This window comes from Ooceraea biroi, chromosome 7 (assembly GCF_003672135.1).
Source record: "Ooceraea biroi isolate clonal line C1 chromosome 7, Obir_v5.4, whole genome shotgun sequence".
NCBI classification, from domain to species: Eukaryota; Metazoa; Arthropoda; class Insecta; order Hymenoptera; family Formicidae; genus Ooceraea; species Ooceraea biroi.
In genome coordinates this window covers 15,301,524-15,327,651 of record NC_039512.1, presented here as the reverse complement: position 1 = coordinate 15,327,651, position 26,128 = coordinate 15,301,524, and the positions used below count along the sequence as shown (strand labels likewise).

At 45.4% G+C, this 26,128-nt stretch overlaps 1 protein-coding gene and 2 long non-coding RNA genes across 4 annotated transcripts; 2 read left to right on the top strand and 1 right to left on the bottom strand.

Annotated features, from left to right (window-relative positions):
- Window positions 1-204: 204 nt before the first annotated feature.
- LOC105288081 lies at window positions 205-4,979 on the bottom strand. Its single transcript, XR_895545.3, has 2 exons — window positions 4,498-4,979; window positions 205-1,052 (listed from the first exon to the last, which is right to left on the bottom strand). It is a non-coding gene; the product is annotated as an uncharacterized LOC105288081 (long non-coding RNA).
- On the top strand, window positions 1,049-3,650 carry LOC105288075. The gene is made up of 2 exons (XR_895544.3): window positions 1,049-1,533; window positions 1,590-3,650. It is a non-coding gene; the product is annotated as an uncharacterized LOC105288075 (long non-coding RNA).
- A 16,163-nt stretch (window positions 4,980-21,142) lies between the features above and the next one.
- Window positions 21,143-25,287, top strand: LOC105288058 (class E basic helix-loop-helix protein 23). 2 transcript variants are annotated; one of them, XM_020034549.2, is made up of 6 exons: window positions 21,143-21,634; window positions 21,743-21,855; window positions 22,055-22,249; window positions 22,471-22,706; window positions 22,848-23,071; window positions 23,476-25,287. In XM_020034549.2, the coding sequence occupies exons 3-6, from the start codon at window positions 22,112-22,114 to the stop codon at window positions 23,703-23,705; spliced, it is 828 nt and encodes a 275-aa protein (XP_019890108.1). In that variant the 5' UTR covers window positions 21,143-21,634; window positions 21,743-21,855; window positions 22,055-22,111; the 3' UTR covers window positions 23,706-25,287. The 2 variants fall into 2 exon arrangements, with proteins under 2 accessions (XP_019890108.1, XP_019890106.1); XM_020034547.2 differs by lacking the exon at window positions 21,743-21,855.
- Window positions 25,288-26,128: the final 841 nt, after the last annotated feature.

Sequence of the window (26,128 nt, the reverse complement as noted above, 5' to 3'; positions counted from 1 at the left end):
AGACAAACATAACTATTTATGATATAATAAGATTTCGCATGATATGATTTTATATGTCATGCATTTCTTATAAAAAAGTTCTTATGTCACTCTTTTTTTTGACGATATAAATACAAGTTAATTAAAAATTAATAATTTTCTATCACAATGTGATTTATTGATAATTTTTATTAAAAAATGCTTAATTGTCAGCTAATTTTGCCGGTGATTTTGTGATTGCATCATTAATTGATGATTGCTTCCGAACTTTTTGAAGAGTTGGAAAGCAAGGGATGCAAAAGGGCAGAAGGGTGTTTAATCGGGCGTGGCGGTATGAAGCTAATTATAAGCATTATAAAGTAGCAGGAATAAGAGTGATGCGACGACGCGATCGTGATATATCGAACTCGCTTGGAGGAGTTCCCTTAACTTCCACGTACAACCCATAATTTCATCAAGAGTAATAAAAGATATGCATAATAATAATAGCAATTTATAAATATAAAAACACGTTTTACGTAATAAATAATCCATCGATAATTGATTCAACTATTTTTCCTATTCTTTTTTAGAATTTCTCGAATTTGTGAATTGTGAGTTTTTAACCTCGTGTAAGATTTAGAAAATTCTCAAAATTTTTCATCTATCGAAGCGTCAAAGTTATGATTTTTTCCAAGTAATAAATTACAAATTAACATAACTAATTGTTAGACTTACACAATAAAATGTCAGCTACGACTTTACATGAATTCCAATCTCCCTTACCGCGAAATTATCTTGTTTCTCCTGTAGTCTCAGAGTCACGGGCTGGTTGTCCTCGTGGTGTCGCCGAGATTTTCCGACCTTTTTTCTCTGATGACACCTGAATGGCCCGCGTCCTGCAGCCTCGTCCTCGTGACGTAAGCGAGCACGTGTACGTCGTGACAGTCTCGCTCAGGTGGGGTTGAAAACGTCACGGATATACCAATCCTCCCCTGAAGGCAGCACGCCCTCTCCATCGATCCTGGCGGACCCTCCTCCATTCATGGGAGGCCTGGTACCAGGCCGACGAACCGCATGGTTCTACCTGGTATCTGGAACAAACAAACTCGCGATGAGAGAGAGAGAGAGAAAGAGAGACAGAGGAAGAAAGAGTGAGAGACAGAACAGGAGCGAGAGCGTAAGGGATGTCATGGCGAACGCGGGGGTGGCGGCCGCCCGCGGCAACTCTGTGGTCCTAGGTCAGCAACAGTGTCCTTCGTGATGGCCGAGAATTCATTTAACGCCGCGTCAGTGTCAACCCTCGCGCAATAAATTGCCGCTCGACTCGGCTTTTGCCTCACCAAGGGCGCGTTCAGCTTCTCAACCTGTGCTTCGCAAGTGTCAAATCGAATTTCTCAACCCTTGGGCTGTCGACAAGGACTCGAAGAGGCTTAGTTCTCACTTCTTGAATCGCAGTTCGCAACTCCCAAATCTCCAAGCAAACTTTGGATCGCCGTTTCGCTGCTTTTGCCTGTTGATTCTTGCTTCATGTTGTCACGAAGTTGCGAGGATGGTGACGTCCAAGTAACAAAGGTACTTAATATAAAAAAAGAGGGAGATAACATATAATTAAGTCTCTTCCATTTTAGAAATGCCTCTATCATGCGAACGTCAGAACAGTCTTTGCCGTATGTAAAATTATGTTGACTAATTAAAACGGAGGAGCAAAAATAAAATGAGATAATGAAATAATTTCTTTGCAGTTACTTTATACTTAATTGCTTTATAAAATACTTTCCCCTTTCATGAAAAAAAGGATTCTTCAAAGTAATATCTTCCTAAAGCGATATTTTTATAAATTCAAGTCTTGTTAATTCATGGTATGCTTTGGAGATGAAGACGTGTGATCTGGTTTCAATTCAGCTATTCAGAAATTAATGTCTCCGCTTTCTATCGAGCACTTTTGTTTAAGTGAATCTCTTTTCGAGCGCAGCTGAGAAATATTGCAGGACGGCGATGGGAGGAAATGTCACCGTCAATCTTGCGCGTCGATCGCGGCCACGACGGCGTTCGCGACGTGCGGAATGCTATAAATAGGAATCCGCTTGTGAGAGCCACGATCGAGTGCGTCAGCTGATCACATATTGACAGTTCGATAAGTTGCCGCGCGGAAGCATCGTTCAACCGTCTAAACTGCTCCTCGCGCAATTAGTCGCGCCTCGGCTGGGACGATGGAATCTTGACTTTCACAGGATCGATCTAGAAATGTTCCCTTCTTTTCTTTTTTTTTTTAACGATGGCATCGCCAGCGGAAACAAGGACGTTGGATAGAGATTCCATCGCGATAATATTTTTTCTCAAAGAAACGTTACGTTTCCCCATTGTTTTTTATGCTGATCACGCTGCAAATTTAAAGAGAAAGGAATAATGAAAAATTTGCAATTGTTAAATTCCATTTTAGAAATTATGAACATTTTTATAAAAAATAAAAAACAAAATTGATGAAACTAGAAATATTGGAATAAAATTATTTAACATAACGAGTCCTTCAGTATAAGAAAGAAATAATTATTTAATATTTTACCAATAATGGAAAAATTTTTTTCTTAATCGACTACGATTGAATTATGATTGATGGAAGGCAGATCGTAGATCGTGGACAAACCTGTTCGTCGAACTTGGGGGCGGCTTAGGAAACGTGACTGGGGTGCTCCGCCGAAGGATCGACGCGTGATCGAGGACCGATTTCAGGTGGCGGCTCGCCCCGGAGTCAGTTTCGTGACAGAAAATTACGAAAATGGTAATTAGGCGCAAGCCAGCAGCAACGGCGACGTGCCGGCTACGGCTTATTCATACTTCGTAGCCATGGCGATCCTGCACTACTGATAAAACAACAGTACACACCATAATGTACTTACGCGGAATAGGGGGAACACCTTGCGTACCGGGTGTCACGAAAGTCGCGCACGAACGTCACCGAAGGATGCGCGCTCAGATGGCAACGTCGGTTTTCATATCAAAAGAAAAACACACTTAATTTTGTAATGTAAAATGCCATCCGAGATCAATCTGGTCCGATTAATGCTTGTCAGCGCGGGAATCAATATTTTTCTTAAGCGCCGCGAGAGCCTCCCTTATCTGGTCCCTGGTCCTGGAATATGAAGGGCCGTTCCCGGGGATGAAGGGTAGAATCGCGCGCGCTGCCCTTAAGGGTGCTGCCCTTCTCGGATAAAACAGTCGTGGATAGCAATGGCTTCGGTGTTGCCGCGGCATATGGCGATCTGATGCGCGCTGCGTTTTTATTGAGATTCGTGAGCCATATGTCGGCTATCCTTGAACGCGCTTTAATTAGATGCAAACAAATCGGGATATCCTTGGACGTTCCCCTTCCGACAAATAACACTTTGGACTAGAATGCGAAGGGAATTAAGGGAATCCTTTGGAAAAAGCTCTGAAAGTTCCTCGGAACGGCTATTGTTGTGGAAATTTATTCAGCGAAAGAATTGGAGAGCAACGAGGAGAATAAACGCCCACGTGCGTGCACTAGATAAGGGGCGATAACGGGTCAGCCACCCGGTAGATATCGCGGTCGAAAGTCTGGTTGGAAGATCGTTCGATTGATAGAAATCTCGAGTTATGAAATTGTATGATTACACGTTACTAATCTGCCTTCGAAATTTCCGCTGGAGGGGGGGGGGGAGAATGCTTAATAAAAGGATCAATAAAATTATCGAGTAACATGAGAATTAGATTAATTCCCTGGTTGAAAGAGTAAATGAAAAAAATTCTAAACTGCCTGTAAATCGTTGGTCAGATCATTGATCCATTGCAGAATTCAATTCAATTTAAGAAATCCGTAAGATTTCGGAGAAATTCCAAAATCCGAAATAAGTCTCGATATGTCATAATATAATTCTGATTAAAATACAAAATTACGATTGGAACATAAAGTTGCATAAGCAAAGTTTCAAGCATGAGAGTAACTCTAGTTTTCGTTTTCCGAGTCAATTGTCAATCATGATATCAATTAATCAGCTAATGTCACTGTTGAGAAAGATTTAAGTACCTCGAAGACTCGAGCGAAAGTGCTCTATTATCATCACAGTTTATACGATCAAATGGATACGTACGATACAACCATTTATGCAATCAAGGATCACACGCAAAAAACTGCAAATGATAAAAAAAAAGTTTTTTGCACACAGTCAAGACCTGTTTATTTAATAAAATGCATTAAAAAAACAAACATTTAAAAAAGCAATTTATTAAACAGAAACAACAAGACACTTTTCAAAAACATCGGTGGCTAAAACGGGAAAATGCGACCACTCAAGCACAAGATAAATCAAAGTCGAAAGTCAAACGAGCAATAGAAGGACCCGGATCGACTCGCACGATGCTAATTAATATTTCCGGTCGCAGAAACGGAAGCGAACTAATTAATAATGAAGCCGAGCGGCGAACGGAAGGCGCGAGGCGCGATCACGGGCGGCGAGGGAGCTCGACGAAGCGGAGGGACCTTCAGGATCAGGATCGGACGTGCGACTGGCGCGTTACCTGGCAGCTCGCTCGCTCGCTCGCTCGCTTTCTTGTCTCTCTCTTTCTCTTTCTCTTTCTCTCTCTCTCCCTCTCTGTTTCTCTCGCGTGCGCGGTACTCCTCTTGTCGGTACTGCCAAGGGCGGCGATCCTGTGCCGGCCGGGGTCCTCGGGATCGGGGTTCCGGAACCCCCGCGGTTCCCCCCAATTCCGCGGGTGGGCACGACAACGTACGGCGGATGCGACGGTGACGGTTCCCGTCGACGAGGACGACGTCCCGGTCCGCCGCGAGGAACGTCGTCGAGGGCGGCGTCGGCGAGAACGACGTGCGGCGAGAAGAGAAGAAGAAGAGGAAGAAGAAGAGGTAGAAGCAGAGAGAGGGGTCGGTCGGTCGGTTGGTCGGATGGCCGGTCGGTCGGTCGGCTGGTTGCCGTTTTGCGCTGTGCGTCACGACAGGGCAGGCCGGTGTTGTTGGTTTGATGGTCGCGGGACCACTGCGCCCTCTCCATCTTCGCCCACCTAGCCCTGCCCCTCGGTATCAACCCCCGGTGCCCCGCGCCCGACCAGCTCGCCCCTCGCGCCCCGAACCTCCCCGGGAATATCCCGGGCCTCCCCCCACGCCCCTGCATGTCCCTCGCCCTCATGATCCGCCCGAGTTCCCCACCCGCCAGGCACCTTCTACCCTTGCGCGGTGATACACGCACGTATTACACCCCCGTCGTCGTCGTCGTTGCGTCGTCGGGAGGAGAGAAGGGGGTTGGGGGACGCGCGAGTCCTCCCGGTGAACCAGCCCCGAAAAGCGTGCGATCGCGGGCTCCTCCCGACGCGGCTGCTACCCCTCGCGCGCATTTGCCGCCGACCGCCCCCACCCCATTTCACCGGGAGCGGAACGGATGTCGTATACTCGTGCGGCGAGCGTTCGGGGGCTGGCGAGAAGAAAGGGGAGGTGCGCGGGGATGGAAAACCGGGCGAGGAAGTGGGAGGAAGATCCGTGTGTGTGGTGTCCTATGGCGCAGGCGTCACCCAGAAAATCGAGGCATCTACCTATTAGCCCCCCGCCGTCCTCGACGTCGTCGACATCGTCGCTGTCGTCGTCGTCGTCCTCGTCGTCGTCGTCGTTGTCGTCGTAGTCCTCGTCGACGCGATACTCCACGCCGAGAGCGCCGGCCGCAGCCGCTCATCCGGCTGCACGGGGTGGGATGAAAAAAGGGGGTTGCTCTAAGGATGCGCGGCAGGGGGGCGGCACGGGCAGGAACGTACGCGTCGTAGGGTCACGTTACCCCGTCTTCGTTCAAGGGCGTACAACCTGCCCCACCTCCTGCCACGAGCAACCTTCAACGGAGGAGAGAAGACCTGGGCTCTCTTCCTTCCTTCCTAATTCTTCGCGCCCCCCTGCCACCTCTCAGCCCCCTCGCTACTCTCCTCGATCCTCCCCCGGCCGCTTTTCCGTCCATTCCGCCCTCGTCCCGCCGGGATAACGTGTTACTCTACGCTTTGCGATCTCGCTTTGTCTTCCCGCGGGGAGGACGTCTTCCTACCTCGTCCTCCGTCCCCTTTCCCCGTCCTGCAATACTCTCCGCTCCCACAACTTCTCCCTGCCTCGCGTAACCCGGAAAACGAGATTCTGCGCGCAGTTTTTCTTCCTCTCGGCTATCCTTCAAACTCTGCGCGCGTGTGCGAGCCTGTAGGTGTATTCTGCGCGCTCGCTGGCTACGGTCACGAGGTCTCCGTCCGGAGGATCAAAGGATGCCGGGGGACAAGAGAAGTGAGGATGAGAGAGGATTTCGAATGATAGGATTCTCGATGAATGAACGATTGCGATAACAGTCGCTGTTTAATTAACCCCGCTGGCAATTCTCCAATTCAGAAATTTTTTCGAGATATAAAACCAACGTTTTTTTCCCAATCGTTAAAAATGTTTAAAGAATCACAATTAATTAATATGGAACATATACCTCGGTATTCAGAACTCCGATTTCTTAATTAAAAATTGTTATTCAGTAATATTTCAATTTTTCATATCTCGTAGTTTCAATAATATTGCTTCTTTTTTATTTATTCAGAGAGTTATAGAATCAAATATTTCTGAATTTGTTGCTGCTCTTCAGTGAAGCATTCTTGATCACTATTGTTGATTACGCCTGAAACTGCTTCGACCTGAGCGCTTCGATAATCATCCCCTCACTTCACCTTTCCCAATTTCCTCGGGGACGAAGTGGCAACTTCCACCCGGCAGCTTCATCCGCCGGGATTATTAGCCCCGCTGCCGTGTCACAGGGCAAAATATTCGCGATTTTTCCGCGGGATTATTTCTCGTAAATTCCTTCACAAATAATTCCGCCCGGCGTTGCATCGTCACAAAAAGCAAAAAACGTATATACCCAATCAATATCCGCAGACGTTCACGTGAGACGCGCGAAAATTCAAATCGTCGCGTCGGTTTAATCAAAATCGCGCAGGCAACGAGAAAACCTGAAATTCGACGGAAACATCGGCCAAATGCGCGTGCACACACGATAAACTCATCGTCCTGAAACACGATTTATCGTGCCGATGTGAACCGCGATCAGCCGGATTATCTCGATTTCGTCGCTTGGATGCGTCCCGGGACGACTCGGGAAAATCGAATCCCGTCGCTAGAACGACCTCAGGGACCGTAATAGTCCTCGGACGATGAGGACGAGATCGGTCTAATGGCCACCTGCTGGTAGACGATCGGAATTCCCGCGACTCCCGCGGAGAGCTAGTGGGATTTGCGAGTTCTAGAGACAAGAGGGATGCGAAGAGTCAAAAGTGTAAGAATATTACAGATGTCTGGATGGGCAGTACAAGAGAGATAAGTATATTACAGTATGCTACATTCAGAAGGTGATTCTCGGATGGGAGACCAATTTAAATCAATGATAGAACAAGAAAAGAGTTTTATTGAGATGTCTAAATTATATATAGCAAGCAGAGGAATGATAAAAATCCTACATAAGTATTACGTAACACACAAATGACTAGTTCTCAAGTTTGCGAAGAGGGCTCAAATGTACTCGTTCAATAATGAGACTGACGTGCTCATACTTTGCGCATCTTACGTGATAAGGTAGTATTATGATGAGCACGTAGCAATCAACGGAACCAGATCGATTTAATGAGGGTTAAAATATTGCGGCGACCTCGAGGCGGGTCGTCACGCTTCTGAATTTGCTGCGACTGGAAAATAGGTCTGGGACAACCTGCGTAATAACGCGAGGAGCCTGCCTGAATCGAGACTGTTGTCGGCGACATAAAAGCGCGGCGGTCGCCCAGACAAAGAGGAAGTTTCCGTGACGGTTGGCGGATTTCCAACGGCGACTCGCACCCAGCCCTCTCCCGAGAGCACATCGAGAGAATCAAAGGGATTATTTTTTATGTCCGAATTAAATTGTCCGCGGCCGTTATCGGGCTGTCGGCGGACGTGTGACGATTTCCCATCCCGGGAGAGCGAATTGGCCCGGGGTTTCGACCAATTCCGCGCCCCTCCGAGCGTCCCTCTCCGTTCCACCCTCGCGTGGCGCCGACGGCCGGATTTTTGTATCCGGTATATCGCCGGATTATTTATTTCTGTCTAATCAAACAGCACTGAGAAATCTCGACTAAATCTACGGCCGGAAAACATCGACTTTTCTGTTAAGCCGTCTCTGCTTACTGTATCGGTTTGTACTTGACCTATTTTCGATTTTTGGTTTACGACGATCCCGTAGATGCATCTAACATTTCCCTAACAGTTTTTGATTCATCATTGATTTGATCATTTTTTTAAAGAGAAACTCTGCTTTGGATAGATAGCGCTACGATGCACGCAAAAGCGGACAAAATGTATTCTCTGTAATAAACCGCTTAATCCTACATGTGTGATTTTATATAAAAGCGGTTTATAAAGTATTTTGTATACCATAAATAGAAAACGGGTAAAACAACGGGATTACTGAGAGAAACTGTTGATAAAAAAGACGCGTTCCTACGCATAGCGTGTATTAAAAATCGCAAATAAAAAATAAACACATGATAATACTCGAGTGTTCACAAATAATTCTTTTTCAAAAAAGCTATGGTTTTTTTCATTTTTGCCCAGCTTTCTATCAGCTTTTCTATAAATTTTTATTTAAACTACGTTGTCATCGAACAACAGTTTTTACCTTTGTTTTTCTTATTACTACAATTATTATCATCGAGAGTAGACAAGTATGTACCAAACTGTCCAACTACTCGGAACTTTGAGAGTGATCGAAAGGGCGAGGCCCCCTAATTTTTCCACCACTCCGCTTTCCCTCCCGATTCGACTCGACAATGTTTCGACCGAGTTTCGGGGCCCGCAACACGTGCGCGCGTAGCCACAATCTTTCGGACGCGCGCGAGTCTTCCAAAGGGGCGGCTGAATGAATCCGAGAACATGCCTCTCTCTTGCTCCCTCTCTGCCTGTTTCCCTCTCGTTTTTTCTCTCTGTTGATAGTGGCGTGGCGTGGTGTGCCACGGGTCGATAGAATTCGGGCCACGGCCTCCGGGGCTGTAGCTAACCCATCCTCCCGGCGAGAGACAGAGAAAGCGAGAGGGTGGCTGCCGTGGGGGGTTGGAGGCGGAGGAAGGATGGTCCGGGTATGAGAGGATGACGAGAGGAGGACAGAGACGGTGCAGAAAGTGAGCGACGCTCGTCGACGAGGAAGCGGATGCGGCCTCGCAAGCTGCAGGTGCGGTGAGGGGTGAGAAGCCAGGGAGTCCAGAGGGAGGACGAGAGAAAAACGCGGAGGTGGGGTTGCCGGAGGAACGAGACCCGTAGGCACCTTCCGGAGGTAAAAGAGACCGGCAGAGAGGACGACGACGTGGGTGATGGGGGAACGGAGGAGGGAGGGAGATGACGAGAAAAAAGAGAGCATCGGTATTCCGCGGATACGCGAGTGAGCGGTGGCAGTTCAAGGGAGGTGAAGGAGAGGGAAAAAAGCAGCATGGACGTCGGAGAGCGACGAGGAGAGCATCGGTGGTTATAAGGAGGAAGGGCTGCGAAAGGGTAAAAGCGAAAGGAACGACAGAGAAAGAGAGAGAGAGAGAGAGAGAGGAAAAGGGAAACAGAGCGAGGAGGGAGCAGGGTGGGGGCGGAGGAAACGGGATGCTGAGGTCGCTAGGCAACCCCCGTGAGGCGATAGAGAGGTGCACCCTCGATACACCCTTATTGCCTTTCCAATTTCGGTGGTTCCCACATGCACCGCGTCCACCGCGCCCCCCCGATTCCCTTTCGCCGGCCGAATCGGACCAATATCGACTGTCAAGGCTGCACTCGGGGCCCGATATCCGCTCGAAATCGATGAAGGTCTGTCGACCGATCTGTTCTTTTTTTTCTCTGATTAACCTTCTCGCAACGACGATAACGGGGGACGACGCAACGAGAGTTACTGCATGAGATGGGGAGCCACGAGTGAGGGTTGTCGCCGCTCGATCGAGATCGCATCGTAGATTCTGTCATTATGCTCTCGCAATATTTAAAATAATTATTGTGAGTGTTATTAAAACATATAATTGATTATTAAATTAATTACAAAAAATTTTCTCTTGCATAAAATGTATAACGAAATACGCAGCTATACATAAAACGAAACAACACCAACTATACGAATAATACATAAATACATACAACAAATACATAAAACTGTAAAACTTGAACAAATAATAGAACACAAAGTGTATACTACGTACAAAAGTGCACTCTTTGAGATCGCCTGCGCCACTTCGTTCACATCGAGATCGATGCTCGATCTATGGGGCGCTCACCCTCGGCATAGTGGGGCACGCGTTCGCCTGCGCGCGCGCGCATGGCTAGGGTTGAACTGTGGCGTGCACAACCCTCGGGTGTGTTGTTCCGAGGGTGAAAATCCGTCCCGAGACTGCACGGCGTCACACTGTCTAGCTCCATCGGGACGGCGACCTCCGCCGATTGGTCCAGGGGGGTAGATAAAATTCGGGATCAGCTGGAATCGCCGACGGCCGGCAACCCCTGCGGCCGCGTGGCGGCTGCCGGCGATGTGTACAGAGGGTGGCGACGCTATCGCTGTACCGCTATCGTCGCTCTATCCTTGCGCGAGGGTAGTGAAACACTCGAGAGAATAACGACGTTCTGTCACACTTCCCGAGGCGCTGATGCAGTCGGTAAACGCGCGTCTCTCGAGGGTCGGACTCCTTACGCCGTGATCCGCCCCGCCACAACCCCCGCGATCAAAGGACGACGCATTTATGCGATTACGTAACCGTGAAATTACGTGGGAATTGCCTTTCGGTTTTGTTAGTGATTTGTGTCTTTATATTTATTTAGGTATTTGTTCATCGCTCGGAATTTACCTCTCGCACCCTTCAAAGGATGAATGCTTGATGCTTTTGTCTCTTGAAATCCCTTGGATTAATGTAATCGCGTGAAGGATGAATTACGACACACATGACAAAATTATTTCGAAGTATTTTTTATTATTAATAGATGCGTAAACATTTTTACATTATTGTATAATTATTACATGTTGCAATTATATCTTTATTCCTTAATAATTTTTTAGATATACTTTTTATATTTTACACTCTAGTATATACATCGCTTAAATTGCGATTGGAATTATTGGAATTTACAGCTTTTAATATCTACTTATTGAATGCTTAATAAATTATTAAATAAGCCAACATTCTCTGAGTGCCTCAGCAATTACGGGCTCTCTAAATATTCGTGATACACGGATGCGATCTTGAAAATACGTCAGCAATTATGCCGTTGCAAGAGGGCTTTAATTTGCACCGAAAAGTGCACCCCTTACCCTTCCCATTCTTTCCTTCTGCCCGCGACTTCCACGTGCTTCTCATTATCGTTCCCCAGTTTCTCTCGCGCGAGCAGGGCTGCTTCCCGGTGGCCCGTAAAAAGGAAGGAAGGAACGACGATGAGTCCTCTCGCTTCCGCAGGATCCTCGTCCTTTTCATAAGCGGATTTAATTAAATAACGAAAATCGAGGAGAAGGTAGAACGAAAGAGAGAGCGAGAAAGAAAGAGCGAAAGAGAGAAAAACAAAGAGAGATAAAGGAAGAGGCGGCATCAACAAATGAGAGAAGATTGAAAGAGAGGGTAAAGATAAGGGGGCGAAGACACGAGGCGGGAAAGAGAAAGAGCAACCGTAGAACGGGGTGGCAAGCCGCGGTACGAGCGGGGAGGGGGGCGCGTACGAGCGCGCTCTGTGTGGACGAGCCCTTTTCCTCTTTCCCACCCCATCCATCTATCGATCGATAATGCGATCCGGCACCCGAAGGGTGCACCGGGCGACGAGTCGCAGAAATAAGGGCTGCTGCTGCCGTTTCTGGTCCGGCGTATTACTGGGCCTTCCTCCCTCTCTCTGTCTGCTTTCAGCCCTTCGCTGTTTCGCGGGCTGCCACCGATACTTCGCTTAAACTTGCAATATCGATACTCTGGCCATCCATCGATAATCTTCTTCGAGGGTCCGTCCAGAATGGCGAGGAATGGCGTCAGCCTTCTTGCAAAACTATTGTCTAGACTAATTAATTTTGATGGTATTTTAATATTTACGTATTAATATAATTGTAATTGTGTTGTATATTATGTTGTATATTTCTATTGTCACATCATTGTATTTGTATCACGGGATTGTATTTATATCACGTCCTTTTTTATAATAAGTATGATCTGGCATTATTATCACAGTTATATATTTGTAATTTTTAATAGCTAGTTATTTATCCTGCACTTATGTACTGAGTTAGTCAAGAAGTTCGGTTCGATTTTTACATCAAATGTTACTTTACTGCATTCAGTAAACAAATTATTCATCAACGAAGCAATAACCACCGTTGTCTAGAATTAGATATTATTGTCTATGACATAAACATTATCGATATTGTAACCTGCATATGTATGTTGCCTACATATAAATTGATTTGAAAAATTGAGAATCGAATCACACTTTTTGATCGATCCAATACACTATACATTATGCAATTTATTTATTATATTTATATTTATTATATTTATTAATGTCGACTTGAGATTTTATAATATTTATACATTTACTGTCCATGTATTTTCCATTATTAACGTTGCAATTTCGCAGTGTAAATATTTGAATAAAACAGAATCGCGCGCTTGCGAGACGTTCATACATACTGTCGATTCTCAAACATCGAACAATATCAATAGCTTCAAGAAAAGCGTACAGATAGCTCTCGCTATCGATCGATCCCTCCGTCGCGCTCCTCCCCTCACCTGGTCGCGGCTCCAGGGAGAGAAGGTAGACTCGGAGGTGCCAGCATCCACAGCGTGCACGGGCCGGCCGGCTATCAACAAGGTTACTCGCTTTGCCCAGCGTGCGTGCGTGAGTGCGTGCGTACTAGCCATTCGCGTGAGTAGTATGCGCGCGTAAACGCACGCGTGAGTGCACGCGGCGTTTCAACGCCGGAGACTGGGCAAGAGTAATGGATTGCCGCGAGCGGTGGAGAGAGAGAGAGAGAGAGAGAGAGAGAGAGAATGAAGGGATGAAGGGAGGAAATGCATTTATTTATATTTCGCGCATCCCCTGGATGCCACAGGAGCGCGCGTTGCTACGAGATGCGTAAAGTTGATGCGGGGTGGAGGAAAGGGGAATTAATTCGCGATGGGCGAAGAATGGTCGCGACGTTCGTTTGAGCACGTGAGGGAAGCATGAGCGCTGTGAAAGTGCAGAGACGTAAAAAGGGCCAGGTGAGAAAAGTGCCGTGAAATGTGTACGCATTCATGATTCAGACTTGCAAACTGGCATTGCACTCGTGTTTGAAAAAAAATCATCTGTAGAAGATACAAAATGAATTTTATGGAAATCACAAAAAATTGAACGGATACCGAACAAAATTGATGAAATAAATAGTGATATTCATTGGAGCAGTTACACAACAAGCTACAATTTCTTCAATATTTGTTGAGAAGATGTAAATTTTTGCAGCTGCGAGATATATACATGAAAGAACTCTATATTTATCTGACACATATGTAGAATAATAAGAACCACAAAATAACATAATTCAAACCCGGGTTGACGCACGAATCGCAGCGGGAGAAAGAAGAGACGCTTCCTCCAGAGAAGTCATCTCGGACGGGATTCCGCGTACGAGCGAAATAAAATACGCCAGAGAAACCATAATTAGTTAAAAGTAATAGACTAGAGAAAGAGAGACAGAGGGAGGCAGGAGTCCCTCTCGAGAGGGACAGAGAGGATGCGCGGCGGCGAAAAGGGATGTTAGACATCAAGGGCGAGGGGAAGGCGGTGTCGAGAAGGGAACGATGATGTTGGTGGCGGTGGTGGCTGCGGGCTACGGTGGTGGTAGTAGTGGTGGTGGTAGTGGTGGTAGTGGTGGCGATAATCGTAGAGGGGCGTGCAGATCGATGGAGCAGTGACGTCACGGGGTGCGGGATGCTGCGTCGCCATGGTGACCGCCAACGGACCCGGCCGCTCTCTCCGCGAGAGAGGATATGCTACTACGTCCGAGCGACCAGCGGGCTTGAAATTTTATTAAATTTCATTTGCGCCAACGTTCCCCGTCCCTTTTCCCTTCATCTCCTTCTCTCTCTCTGTTTCTCTACCTTCTCTTTCTTTCTCGTAGCTGTTGCACGGTGAATCGGCGTTTCCTCGCTCGTCGCGCAACAAAAAGCACGATGAAAGAGCAATCGGACAGGAAAATCCGCGACGGGAAACGAAAATTCAGCGTCGGGAAACTCGCGTCGGGAAAAATCGGGGAAAGCCGCGACAGTAAAACGCGCGATAGAAGGAAGAATGCCGAAGTGCGAAGGAGATAAATAGTAAGCTGAACGTGCCACGGGGAAGCTGGCGATGAAAAACGTATCGTTTTCAGAGGGGAGATAAATGTCGGGAAATAAATGATGGAAGAATCTAGGAGAACACGTGACACATGGAAAATTTTCACGAGGGAAATGCGCGATGAGGGAACTCGAGATGAAAAACTCGCATGGACGGAAGATACGCCGAGAAACAAATGACGAGAAAATTTGCGATGTGAGGATACGTGATGAGGGAAGTTCTCACCTGAAAAATATGCGACGAGGGCACTCGCGCTGGAAAATGCTGCGCAGAAAAGGAACTCGCGGCGAAAATTTTTCGACGAGCGAACGTTCTTTCAAGGAACGTACCACGTAAGAGATGCACAATAGGAAGTGAGCAAATGAAATGACGACTGAAAAGTCGTTGGAAAATCGTCGGGAAATGGTCGAAAAGTTGTCGAAAGATCCCTCGTTGCGAATTCGCGACTACTTCTCAGATGGTTTCGCGCGCGGGGTAAACAACGAGACGCCGGGGGTTGTTGGTTTCTTTGGGCCAGTCGTTGCACCCTGCATTTTACTGCCCCGCGCTTGCTTTCTCGCGGGAAATCAAAACTCGAAGCTGACATGCATCAGCTAGGAAGAAGCATTAAAATGCTTTCTTCATTTCCATTATTTTGATTATTCGTCACGATGGAAACTCGAGGTGAGCTATATTTTTCCGAGATTCTGTTAAACTACCCCTCTGCATAATTGAAAACTGAATCAGATTCACACTTATTTTTCGACGACTCTGCACACTTGAAAGAAAAGAATGCAGAGAAAATATCGATGGAAGCCTTTCGTGAATTTGTTTGCCAGTCAGCGAATATTATACCGCTCTCCGTCTAAAATTACATGTCAAACTGGATCTGAAGTAGCGAAAATATCACGATCAATGGCGCCTTGGTGTACCTTTGACGTGTACCGTCCAATAATACCAGGATCTATTTGACGAAAATGCTTTTGCGAATAATATATATATATATATCTTAGTAAATTGTGTATATACCAAGAGATACATACGAACCGTGAAATTGCCGAATCCTTCTCTCTCTCTCTCGTATGCGTCCTTGAAATGGCAAAGGCAGATCGCAAACGCGAACTTCTCGCAGCTGATAAATTGCAGCTCGATTGATCTCGTAATTACGTACATGCAGCCGCGTTTTACGCAGTCCAGAATAATCCCGCGATCTCCCGAGTGCTCCTGGGAAAGTGGGGCCTGCGGATCGATCGTCGGAGTACAGCCACATTCTCTCTCTCTCTCTCTCTCTCTCTCTCTTGCTTTCTTGGTTCATTTTTCTCTTTTGACGGGCTCGCGTCATCAATTAAATCTTCCGGACATTGGGAATGATTTTACCTTCACCCTCACGTTATGTTACCCCCCGCCGCTGCCACATATATCCGTATATGTCTCGGCCATAACACTATTTTAATTCGACCTTATTCGGCCATTTCCACGGGAAATAATGTCGCTGACTCGACACCGCGTGTCGCGGCGCGATCCTTTCATTTTTCACGGAATCGTTTCGCGGAATACGTCACGAAATGAGAAAGGAGCAGAAGATAAAGGAAGGGGGAGAGAGAGAGAGAGAGAACCAAACGCGGACACTTCTCTTCTTCTTCTTCTTGCCAGGCAAGAAAATCACGTTGTTGAGAAATATAAGCGGGATTATTGGTTGATTTATGTTCATGACGCCGCGGTATTGTCTTCGTGCCTTCGATAAACAATCCCCTTCCGCAAGATAATTTACTTTCGGCTCGATTACCCTCCGTTCCTCTCCGTGGCGTCTCGTTTCCCGCTGTGCGCGTTTAAGTACAACGTGCGGGTTACATTTACTGTACACGAGAGATGTCTCTGAATCGATGGACTTCTTCTTGAAGAGTCAGACGTTTCCATCGGATATCCTCCGAAGAGATCTTCATCGGTGATGTATGAAACGTGAATGAATAAGGAATAAGAATATAATAACGTCTACGCGCGTGTGTATCATCAATATTACAATAAAACGCTTCATTTACATAGAGAGTATCAAGAACACTGGTACAGTTTCATTCATTTCATCCCCTTCTCGACCAGGAATTTATGTAACATAATTTATTTATCATTTACTGCTCCGTTTATCATGTTAAACGACCACCGTGTTATTAATGAAGAGAACCGTTACTGGCAAAAAGAACCTCATGCCATTTGCATTACGTTTCTTTGATTATCGCCCGTGGAGAAAGATGAGCGGAGAGAAAGGCAGACAGCTGGAGAAAGAGAGAGAAAATTTCATCAAGGTAATCTTCGGGTACCCAGAAACGACGCTCATCTCGCATTTCGTGTAATGATTTTTGCATCGCGGTGCACACGTTGCATCGCGTCGCTCACGGCGACACCCGATGTCGGTACCAGGCGAGGGGGTTGAGCTGCGGGGCGCTGAGGGGTGGAGGAGAGGAGTGAAGCGTTGCGAAGGGACGAGAGAGGGCGGGAAGGGATATTCTCCGGAACGGATACGATTGGGAAAACTGTCGATAGCGGACGCAGGCAGCCTCCGCTCGCGGGATGATCCGTGGACTAAATTTGTGCTGGGCCGTTTAGACGACGACGACCACGAGGACGTCGAGGACGTCGAGGACGACGAGGACGACGATGCTAACGACACCGACGCCCCTGTGCATCAACGGCGTGCAACGAATCGGCCTTCGTCCCCCTCGCAACGTGCACCCCCGTCGTGCAACCCTCGCAATAAGTGGGCGCTCGCGGTCGGCTTTAACATGCAAAACGGGCTACGTACCGAAATGCAATTAAAATGCAAAGCAAGAGAGGAAGAGAGAGAGGGAGAGATAGAAAAAGAGAGAAAGAGAAAGAAAGAGCAATGCGCTCTTGAAGAAGCGAGATCAACATTTTATATTTGCTCGGCGTGCTGTACCTCTCTCTCTCTTTCTCTTTTTCTCTTGTCTGCTCTCTTTCTCTCTCTCTAAATAAAAACCGCACACGACAGTCTAATTAAAATGAATCGCGCCCTAGATCTCTCAGCAGGATTTCGCGAGAATATCGCGAGGACTTACGTTAATCGAATCGCCGGTTTAATTATTTAACGCGTCCCACGCTCTCTTTCTATGTCGCCGCACGTCTGTCTCGATAAGCAGCCCGTTTATCGGGAGGGCTAATTTTGACGATAGGATTGGAGCGCCGCGACGGGGTTGAAAGCACTTCGGGCACAGTCGCGACCTCGGATTTCCCACCGTGAGATCCCTAAAACCCGGTCTTACACGACGTCGCGTTAATAATCAATTTGCCGAATTTCGCCCCGACGATCAATTGCCAATATCCGAGCAAAATAAAAAAAAAAGAGTACGAAATAAAACCTTGAATTAAAAACATTTTTGTTACTCGATACGTTAAAATTTAGAGAGAAACGATAGCTTTCATCCACCGACATTTCGCCGTGCGCTGACTGCAACATTTCGTTCAAATACGCGATATTATATTTACATTATAATTGTTACATCGTGATATCGGGTATATAAATTCCCCGGATGGAATCTCGTTCCATCGTTTTTACAAGCGCACAAGCGTTTTCGTTCTCGTAACAGCTTCCTGTGTTGCACGTCGCTCGCGTCGAATTCTCGCATTCGCAATAAACAAATAAACTCAAAAACAGCCCGGAGTGCGACAACGTTGCATTGCAAAATGAGATTCTCAGGCACAAATTCGTCGAGAGAGAAAGAGAAGACGGCAAGGGGGTGGATGAGGACGGGGATAGAACTGAGTAAAGATAGGGAGCAGCGGTGGGAAACACCCGAAGATAAACGGAGACGGGAATCGCGAGATGACGGCGCGAGGTGGATAGGGGGTGTGCCGCGGGGGTGAAAAGGGGGATGGGAGACGGCGGGGGTTGGTTTGTGACGGTCGACAGTAACGCGCACGTGGAGAGGCACGTAAGGAGATGGCGGAGCGGCAGCGGCGGCGGAACACGAAGGGAGGATTCAGGGAGCCCGAGGGTGGATGCGGGGGCAGAGGGGGCGCGCGCGTTTGGTCCCGGAGCTCGCCGGGGGATGCTGTATTGATCGCGAGAGCGCGAGAGCGGGCTAAAGTAAGCCGAGGCTGGCTGGCACGGTGGGTTGCCTTGGCAACCCTCGTCGTCCCTCATCCCTCAGGACTCACCGGCCGCCCGTCGGCCCGAAAACCACCCCCGAACGCCAACCGCCGTTCTCTCCTTCGTGCTCTGGCTGTTTCTCGCTCTCCCGCTCGCTCTACATATCTCTTACGTGTGTATGTACGTGTACGTATCGCTCTCTCTCTTTCTCTCTTTCTACAAGCGGATTCGCGATCCATACGCGCTGAACGGGACGGACGCGCGCGTGTGTGCGTGCTCGCGAGCTCCTTTTTCGCCGGTCCTTCGGCCTTCCTTCCGGTCGCTCTCCTCGACACGCGCTTCTCTCCTTTCGGAAATAATCGGGACAGCGGTTGCCCCGTCTTCCCGATAGCGTCATCGAAAATGATAACGGCCGCGTTTAGCGCAGCCAAGGAAAGATTTTTTGAAGCTGAATCGAAGTCTCGGGAGACAAGTGAACTGTCTTGACAAATAGCGCGGTATTAATTAGGGGAAACGTAATTAGGGCAGATTATTGATAATAGATAGTGTGTTGATTGTATCATCGAGAGATTGTAAAAGCATCCAATTCTTTAAAGATAACTTTTTATAATTTCTTCTGTTTTTAGAATTTATGAGAAAGGATGCGCACAATGTCAACTAATAGAATTATTAAAAGTACAATTTAGCTCGTTCAACATTTTAATGATGTTTGCAGTAGTTTAAAACGATTTTTGAAACTATGAGAAGACACGAGATACGGTTTTAATAAATATATTACGTTTTATATCAAGTGGATAAATAACGGTGTTCTTCATGCGTCTCTTGAATACTCGATTCCGGCGCACTGGGACGATCAACTATACACTGCTTCGCGAAGCAGATGCGTTTGCAAATGTTTTTCGAGATCCCAGTGTATTTCTTGGCGCGAAGGAAGCGATAAATCTTTCGACGCTGTGGATGTTGCACGACCCAGAAAGATTTCACGCGTATCATGCGAACGAGCAAAGCGTAATAATTTAACTCATTCATGGCTGCCGAGTTACGGAAATGGAAATCTAAATAATAAAAATCGGCCGAGCTTCTTGAAATGGTCAGGCAAATGTTTTATTTGTCCGGCATATGTATGCAGTTATGAATGTCGAAATGTCGCGTCAATCGCGCGAGAATTTTTATGATCTCTCAAATTAGACATCTCTGAATCTGTTCTGTTAAAAATATATTTTAGAGACATATTTATGCATTTTTCATCACTTTGGATATGCATAGCTTTACGTCTAAATATTTATAACATTTTTAAGTGATGTATTAATGTATTTTTATACAAACATTTACTTTTTTACCAGGAATAGGGATATTAATAAAACAAATAATTTTCACAATAAAATTAAAAAAGTTCTAGAAATAAATTCAAGAAATAAATTTATTTTAAGACACTGAGACACTGAGTTCTTTTACAAATAAAATAAATTCTGTCGCGCGCGTTTAAAATCGATCATTAAAAATAATTCAAAGAAATTCATTTGTTGTAAGGATCGATTTTGAATGCGCGCGAAGAGAAAATTTATTCTACTGGCGTTTCTGGCGATATATTTTACGTATAAAACATTGGACGGTCACTTCCAAATACTTGCGCGGCCATTAATTATCTTCTTTTCACCCCGGAATAAAGTACCCGCGCAAACAACACCGTCGTTTGAACCCTTCAATTAATTTATGCCGGAGCCGCGGCTATCTCCTCGCGGGTTTTCCGGTTCTCCGGCGTTCGTGACGTTTCGCCGTCTCGTGTTTACGGTAAACGCACGAGAGCCCGGCGCAAAAGTAAAACCAAGCGGGTGTACGTTCGCGGCGTGGGCGAGATGCCGGGGGGATGATTCACACGAGCAGAAGGGGTTGCTCGCCGCCGAATTGTCTCAGCGTCCTCCGCGACTCTCGCGGTGTTTTTCCGCGCGCTAACGCGTGTCCGGTAATGTATTCCACATTCATATTCAACGGCGATGTATACCGGCAAGTTGTAAACGCGACACATGGTAAAACAGATGAAGAAGAACCTTCAAGAGGAGGGAAAGGGGAAATTTATGACAACCTCGCGAAAGTCGGAAGTGACGGTAATTTTTAGCAAGCGGAGAAACGTCGAGTCTCTCATGATTAATACGTTGGTAAATATGTACATGAGATGCATAGATGTCAAAAGTAGCATTAATTTAATGGATGATACAAATAGACAAAATAAACGTAACATTTATGATATCAAGAAAGTTTCGGTATTCGTAATCATGTAATGCAAATATTATAATGTTATAGCACAATAATATGATGACAATAGTAATATAATAAAATAAAGAAAAATGTATGTGCAAGGTGCGCTCGTGCATATTTTTAATTATCAAGTTATATTGTTTACAAGCTTCCAGCCCTCGAATCTTCGACTGTTGAATTGGTAATTCTTTTCGTTATCCAAAAACGATGCTTCTCTCGCGTTTATTTCTAACGCGTGATATTTGTTGTAGACATTAGAAATTGCATGACGTCGTTACGCAAAGATCCATCCTGCAACTAGCGACTTCTCTTGCCTCTCTTGAGCACGATCATACTTTTCTGATGGTAACAGGCTGCGTTGAGGGTGGACTTTCCGCTCGTACCACTAGGGTACGCCAGTCGATGGTCCAGCGCAGCATCCCCCAGTCGCGGCGGGCGCACCCTGGCACACGGCGGCCGAATTAATTCGGGGGTTGCGCTTCCTTCCTGCGCAGGACCCACCGAACAACGGGAGACAGAGGGATGCGTGCGTGTCCCGGACGCCAAGGATGTGCCTCGTTAATTCCAAGTCTCACGAGTGAATTTTTCGACCATCATCTTGAATCAAGAAACTCAAAAACGGCCGAAACATCCTTCAACAGATCGGAAGTCCTGCGGACGAAAAGGACCACAAAGGGAGTTCGCTAAAAATTCGCTTTCTTGTTGAGTGGACTGCTCTTGCGAATTAAAATGGTTGTGATTGGCCGAATCGAGTGATTTCCCTGACAGAACAATAGAAGGTTGGTCGGGGTAGTTCCCCACAATATCAGGATTCGTTAAAATCCGGTTTACGCGATAGTGTTGTTAGAAAAAGGGCACGGACGAAGGGATGAGTCGCCGCTGCGCGCTGGTGCGCAAAAAACTTTGCTGATCGTGCCGGATCGTGCGCCCCGCGCGCGGAGTACAGGGGTGGAAAAAGAAAATCGTCGTCGGTAAGTATCCCACTTGCTATTGATTGCGTTAGGCCGGCCGATGACGCCCCCACGAATGGCGGCGCTTCTAGTTAATAAACGGAAATGAAAATGGAGATCTACTGGCAGATCGGAAAGATAGAACTAGAAAAAAGAATTATTCAAGAAACAGAAATTTGACGAGTTCACGCACAATCGAAGGTTTATCTGCAAAATCAGAAGAATCAAGTTATCCATATGAGGTTTGCTATTAATTATGAAATTTTGACAAAACACGAAGAATATTAAAAACATAAATAAAGTCAACTTTAATGCAATCGCAACATTAAAATCGGGAAATTATTTGCAAGAAATGACAATTTAAAAGCAAAAGAATAATTTTAATATAATTAAGAATACTTTATTTTTACAAATAAGCAAGGATAAAATTTGTGAATGTAGGTATTCAAGACAAAGGAGAGGAGACTTGAATAAAACGAGAAAGTGTCCTCGCAAAGGATGAGATCTTACGACGGCGAGAGTAGCTCGACGGAAGACGACGATCGCAGAGAAGGTTTACCGGAAGCGCATCTGCAGCAAGGTTCTTGGCAACGCACAGCGTCACATCCTACTTGGGCCTGGGAGCATCGTAACGCAGTAAGTAACAATAAAACACAAAAGAAATATAATTCATGGCACGTTTATTTATTTTGCAAATAAATTAACAAATTTTATTGTTACAGTTAGATATTATATCTAACAAAATAAAAGAATGAAAATTATAGTAATTATTTTATAATAATGACGCGTTATTGTGTAATATATAATAATTGGGATTATAATTCAAATTTTTATATACAAATATATTTTGTGTGCAGCATCCATTGCCCCCGCAATCCGCGGCAGCTCTCGAATCCGTGTACTCAGCACCGGGGGCCTCACATCCAGGTGTTTCGGGACCACCAGCAGCATACTCCTCGGAACACCCCCAGAGCGCGCCAGGACGAAGGACTCCACTGGGCACTGTAGGTCTCGGTGGTTTTTACTTTCAACAACAACCGCAACCGCACGCATCATCCAGCGCATTATCTGATGAGAATCGACCGGACGAAAGGTATGCTTTGAATTTCGTCATACGTAAGAATTCAACACAGATAATATATGGATGAAATATACTTTTACGAGGCACCCAACTTCTTTTATTAACTTTGTCGAATGTAAAAATTCTCATACGCGTGTAATATAAATATTTCAGGCCCACAGGTTCGCGATTAAACTGCTCCTCAAAATCGAAGACAACTCGTCAAGGAAAGAGTGTTAGGCTGAACATTAACGCGCGTGAACGCAGGAGGATGCATGATCTGAACGATGCTCTGGACGAACTCCGCTCCGTCATTCCTTACGCTCACAGCCCCTCGGTGAGGAAGCTGTCGAAAATAGCCACCCTTCTGCTGGCAAAGAATTACATTCTCATGCAAGGTAATGTGTCACGCCGTTAAAAATTTCCATTTACACATACAGCAACTCGAACTTTTTAAATTTACTTTTGCACAATCTTGATCAATAATCTTACAGATCCAATTAATAGATCGCTGCCAATCGCGTCCGCTGAATTAGCGAACTTTCTTTACTTACTCGAAATTTTACGTGGTTGGTTGCAAAATGGTACAGGACTTATAATTCAGTTTGACGAGATCTACCTGTGGGCGAGAGGTTTTTCACCTTATGTCAGACACCCTGTATATTAATTTCTAGATCTAATAATTTGATATTAATTTGCAGTTCTAATAGTTTCATATTAATTTATTTAATAATTAATGTTACACTAATATTATTTTATTATTAATTAATAGTTCCATAATAAATATGATTTGCGCTCGCAGGAAACGCCTTGGAGGAGCTCCGAAGAGTGATAGCTGTTCTGCAGTCGCCGCACGCGCATACCACCGCTCTGCCACCTACGCCGGTCACCTACGATCTCCTGCAAGGGTTTCCCGGGAAGCTGTTCCAGGGGGTGCAAGAGATGCAGGGACTCTCCGCGAACGATCCTCAGATCGTGACCGCGGGAGGACCTCCAACCGACGGGACGGTCGCCAGTGGAGAATCAAATTAGAACTGATGCTCCTTTTTGCGACTGCTAAAAGGACTCTCTCCTCTCCATTTCTTTGAAATGAAAAGATAAAGTCTGAGAAGCGAGCGGTAGAATCAAACAAATAAGGATAAGGGTGGAATAGTGAGAGGAGAGATTCCCGAAATCGATTCAGAAATCTGTCAGGACCTAAGCCTAACGGCGACGATCGAGTATTAACGTAAGATATCGCCTACGAGATTTTCAAGATGAAGTCTTGGTGGAGAGTTCGCAGAAATATAGGGATGCCGTGACTCCATTTTGGTCAGAAAGTACCGCGGCAAAAATATTAGTTGTTAGAATATTATTTATCCACTGGTTAACTTCTTCAGGATGGGGGAATGAATCTTTTCTAAATATTGACACGAACATTATCTTTATTTAAAACTTAAAGAATAAATAACAAAACTCTTACGTCATTTTATTTTTTCTGTAGAAGCACAAGACACGAGATAAATATTCAGATCAATTGACGCAAACAAAAGAGGACATAATATAATCAAAAGTTAATTACAGAAACGTTGAAATAAGCATTAATCAAATAGGAATTTGATAGGATTAAACAAATATTCTTTCTACACAAAAAAAATGTATTCTCTCCTCCTGAGGGAATTAATCGGCCTCCTATTGGAGTCCAACTAAGATACGAATGAAAATATTGCGAAAGTATTGCGAAAGTATTAGCAATTAAGCGATAAACATTCTTATGAACTACAGTCAATAATACAGCAATAAGACGACGGCGCGTTTTCGTTCATCCGATAATTGATTCTTAAAGAGAGATTAGCGTTCAATCATGTGGTATCAATTACAATTTTCTCCTGAAAGTGAAAAACGCAAATCTTGAAGAAAGCTTGCCAAAACTGCGATTATATAATTACTTGAAAAGCATTGATGGATTCAAATGGACAAAGTTCACTCGAGATTTACTAAACTGAAGAAATAGGAAAGAAATTTTTCGGAAAATTGCGATCGATGCACATGATTTGCAACTGTCCAATCAGTAGAATGATGACGGAAGAATGTTGACGTCGCTAAGACTCGGAACACGAAAGAATGGTTCCCGAGTTTCGTCCTGAAACACGATAGTCAATATTAGTATGTGATACGTGTCGAGAAAGGAGTTCTAGTCATATACAACATAAAGATATTGAATATTCATATACACATATACAGTATATATATATACATATATATACATATATATATACACATATATATTTAATAATCTCTAAACGAGGCATCGACTTACTACTTATTTATATACTTAAGAGTCTACTATACGATACGTCGATAAGAATTTAATTCTGCTTCGAGAAGCGAGTGATAGAGTGCGATGTGAGAAAAGAGAAAGAGAGGACGCGCAATCGGAAAGAGAACAGAATACTATTTATTGTGCTATTTATAAGAAACATCCGTGCGATCTCTTTTTATTTCGCGACGCCCCTTTACGCCGGGGCGAAAATAAAAACGTGGCAACGTTTCAACAAAGGCGGAAGAATATACTTGTTGTAGAGTGTAGATAAATAATTGTTTAGCATTCTCGAATAAAATCTATTTAAGAAGATTGCGTCTCTCTCTCTCGATATCCGACGAGCGTGTCAGATTGCGTGATCGCCAGGATTTTATTTTCATGTCATTAGCGTTTTACTTTATTTTATTTTGTTTCAATCAATGATTTTGTGTCTGGTATTAATTGAGATATTTTATTTTCGTCTCATTTTAAATAATTTCCGTTGTATTTATAGTTTTAAGAGTGCGTTATTCTTTATCTTCAATATTTTAAGAAAGTTTCTTCATCGTCATCCTCTTTTCCCCAAACTCACTTTTCTGACTGACTATTGTTTCCTCAGACGAAATCCGCTCTAAAAGGAACAGAAATTTGCACATTTACGGAACACTGTTTCGAAGAACACTTCATGAACAATACATCTTGCTGTACCTTCGCGTCATTCATCAAAGATTGCCGTTCTGGCTTACTTTTAAGTGGGCTTTTAAGTGGTCGCGAAGCGACCAATAACCCGTTCTCGGGCCAATTTTGTAAGTTGCCGCCTTCTCGAAGGAGGCGCCGCGCGCCGATCACCGGCGGAAGTATTTTCAAGGTTACCTAACCGTCGTTCGGCCATCACGATTGTTTCAAAAATACCCCTTGGTTCCTACGAACGAGCATCCACCGGCATTGATATTGGTCGGCGTAAAAGACCGGAAAAGGCCTACGAAAGGTTCAGCGATCCTTTTGCGCCGCTGATAAACGTCGCGGTCAACCCGAATGACGCATGCAACCGCAACAACAGTGGCAGCAGTGGAGGAGGAAACGGCGTCGGCGACAGCGATGGCTATGATGATGGCGGAGGTGGAGACGGCGGACTCGTCTCGTGGCGCCATCATGGCGTGCTCCGATATGCTGG

What these genes read in the sequence shown, in the direction of transcription:
- LOC105288058 (XM_020034547.2), top strand. Translation starts at nt 22,112, where the DNA reads ATGAGATCTTACGACGGCGAGAGTAGCTCGACGGAAGACGACGATCGC. An exon ending in CCTGGGAGCATCGTAACGCA is followed by an intron (nt 22,250 to 22,470) that starts GTAAGTAACAAT and finishes TTTTGTGTGCAG; the next exon opens with CATCCATTGCCCCCGCAATC. An exon ending in GAATTACATTCTCATGCAAG is followed by an intron (nt 23,072 to 23,475) that starts GTAATGTGTCAC and finishes TTGCGCTCGCAG; the next exon opens with GAAACGCCTTGGAGGAGCTC.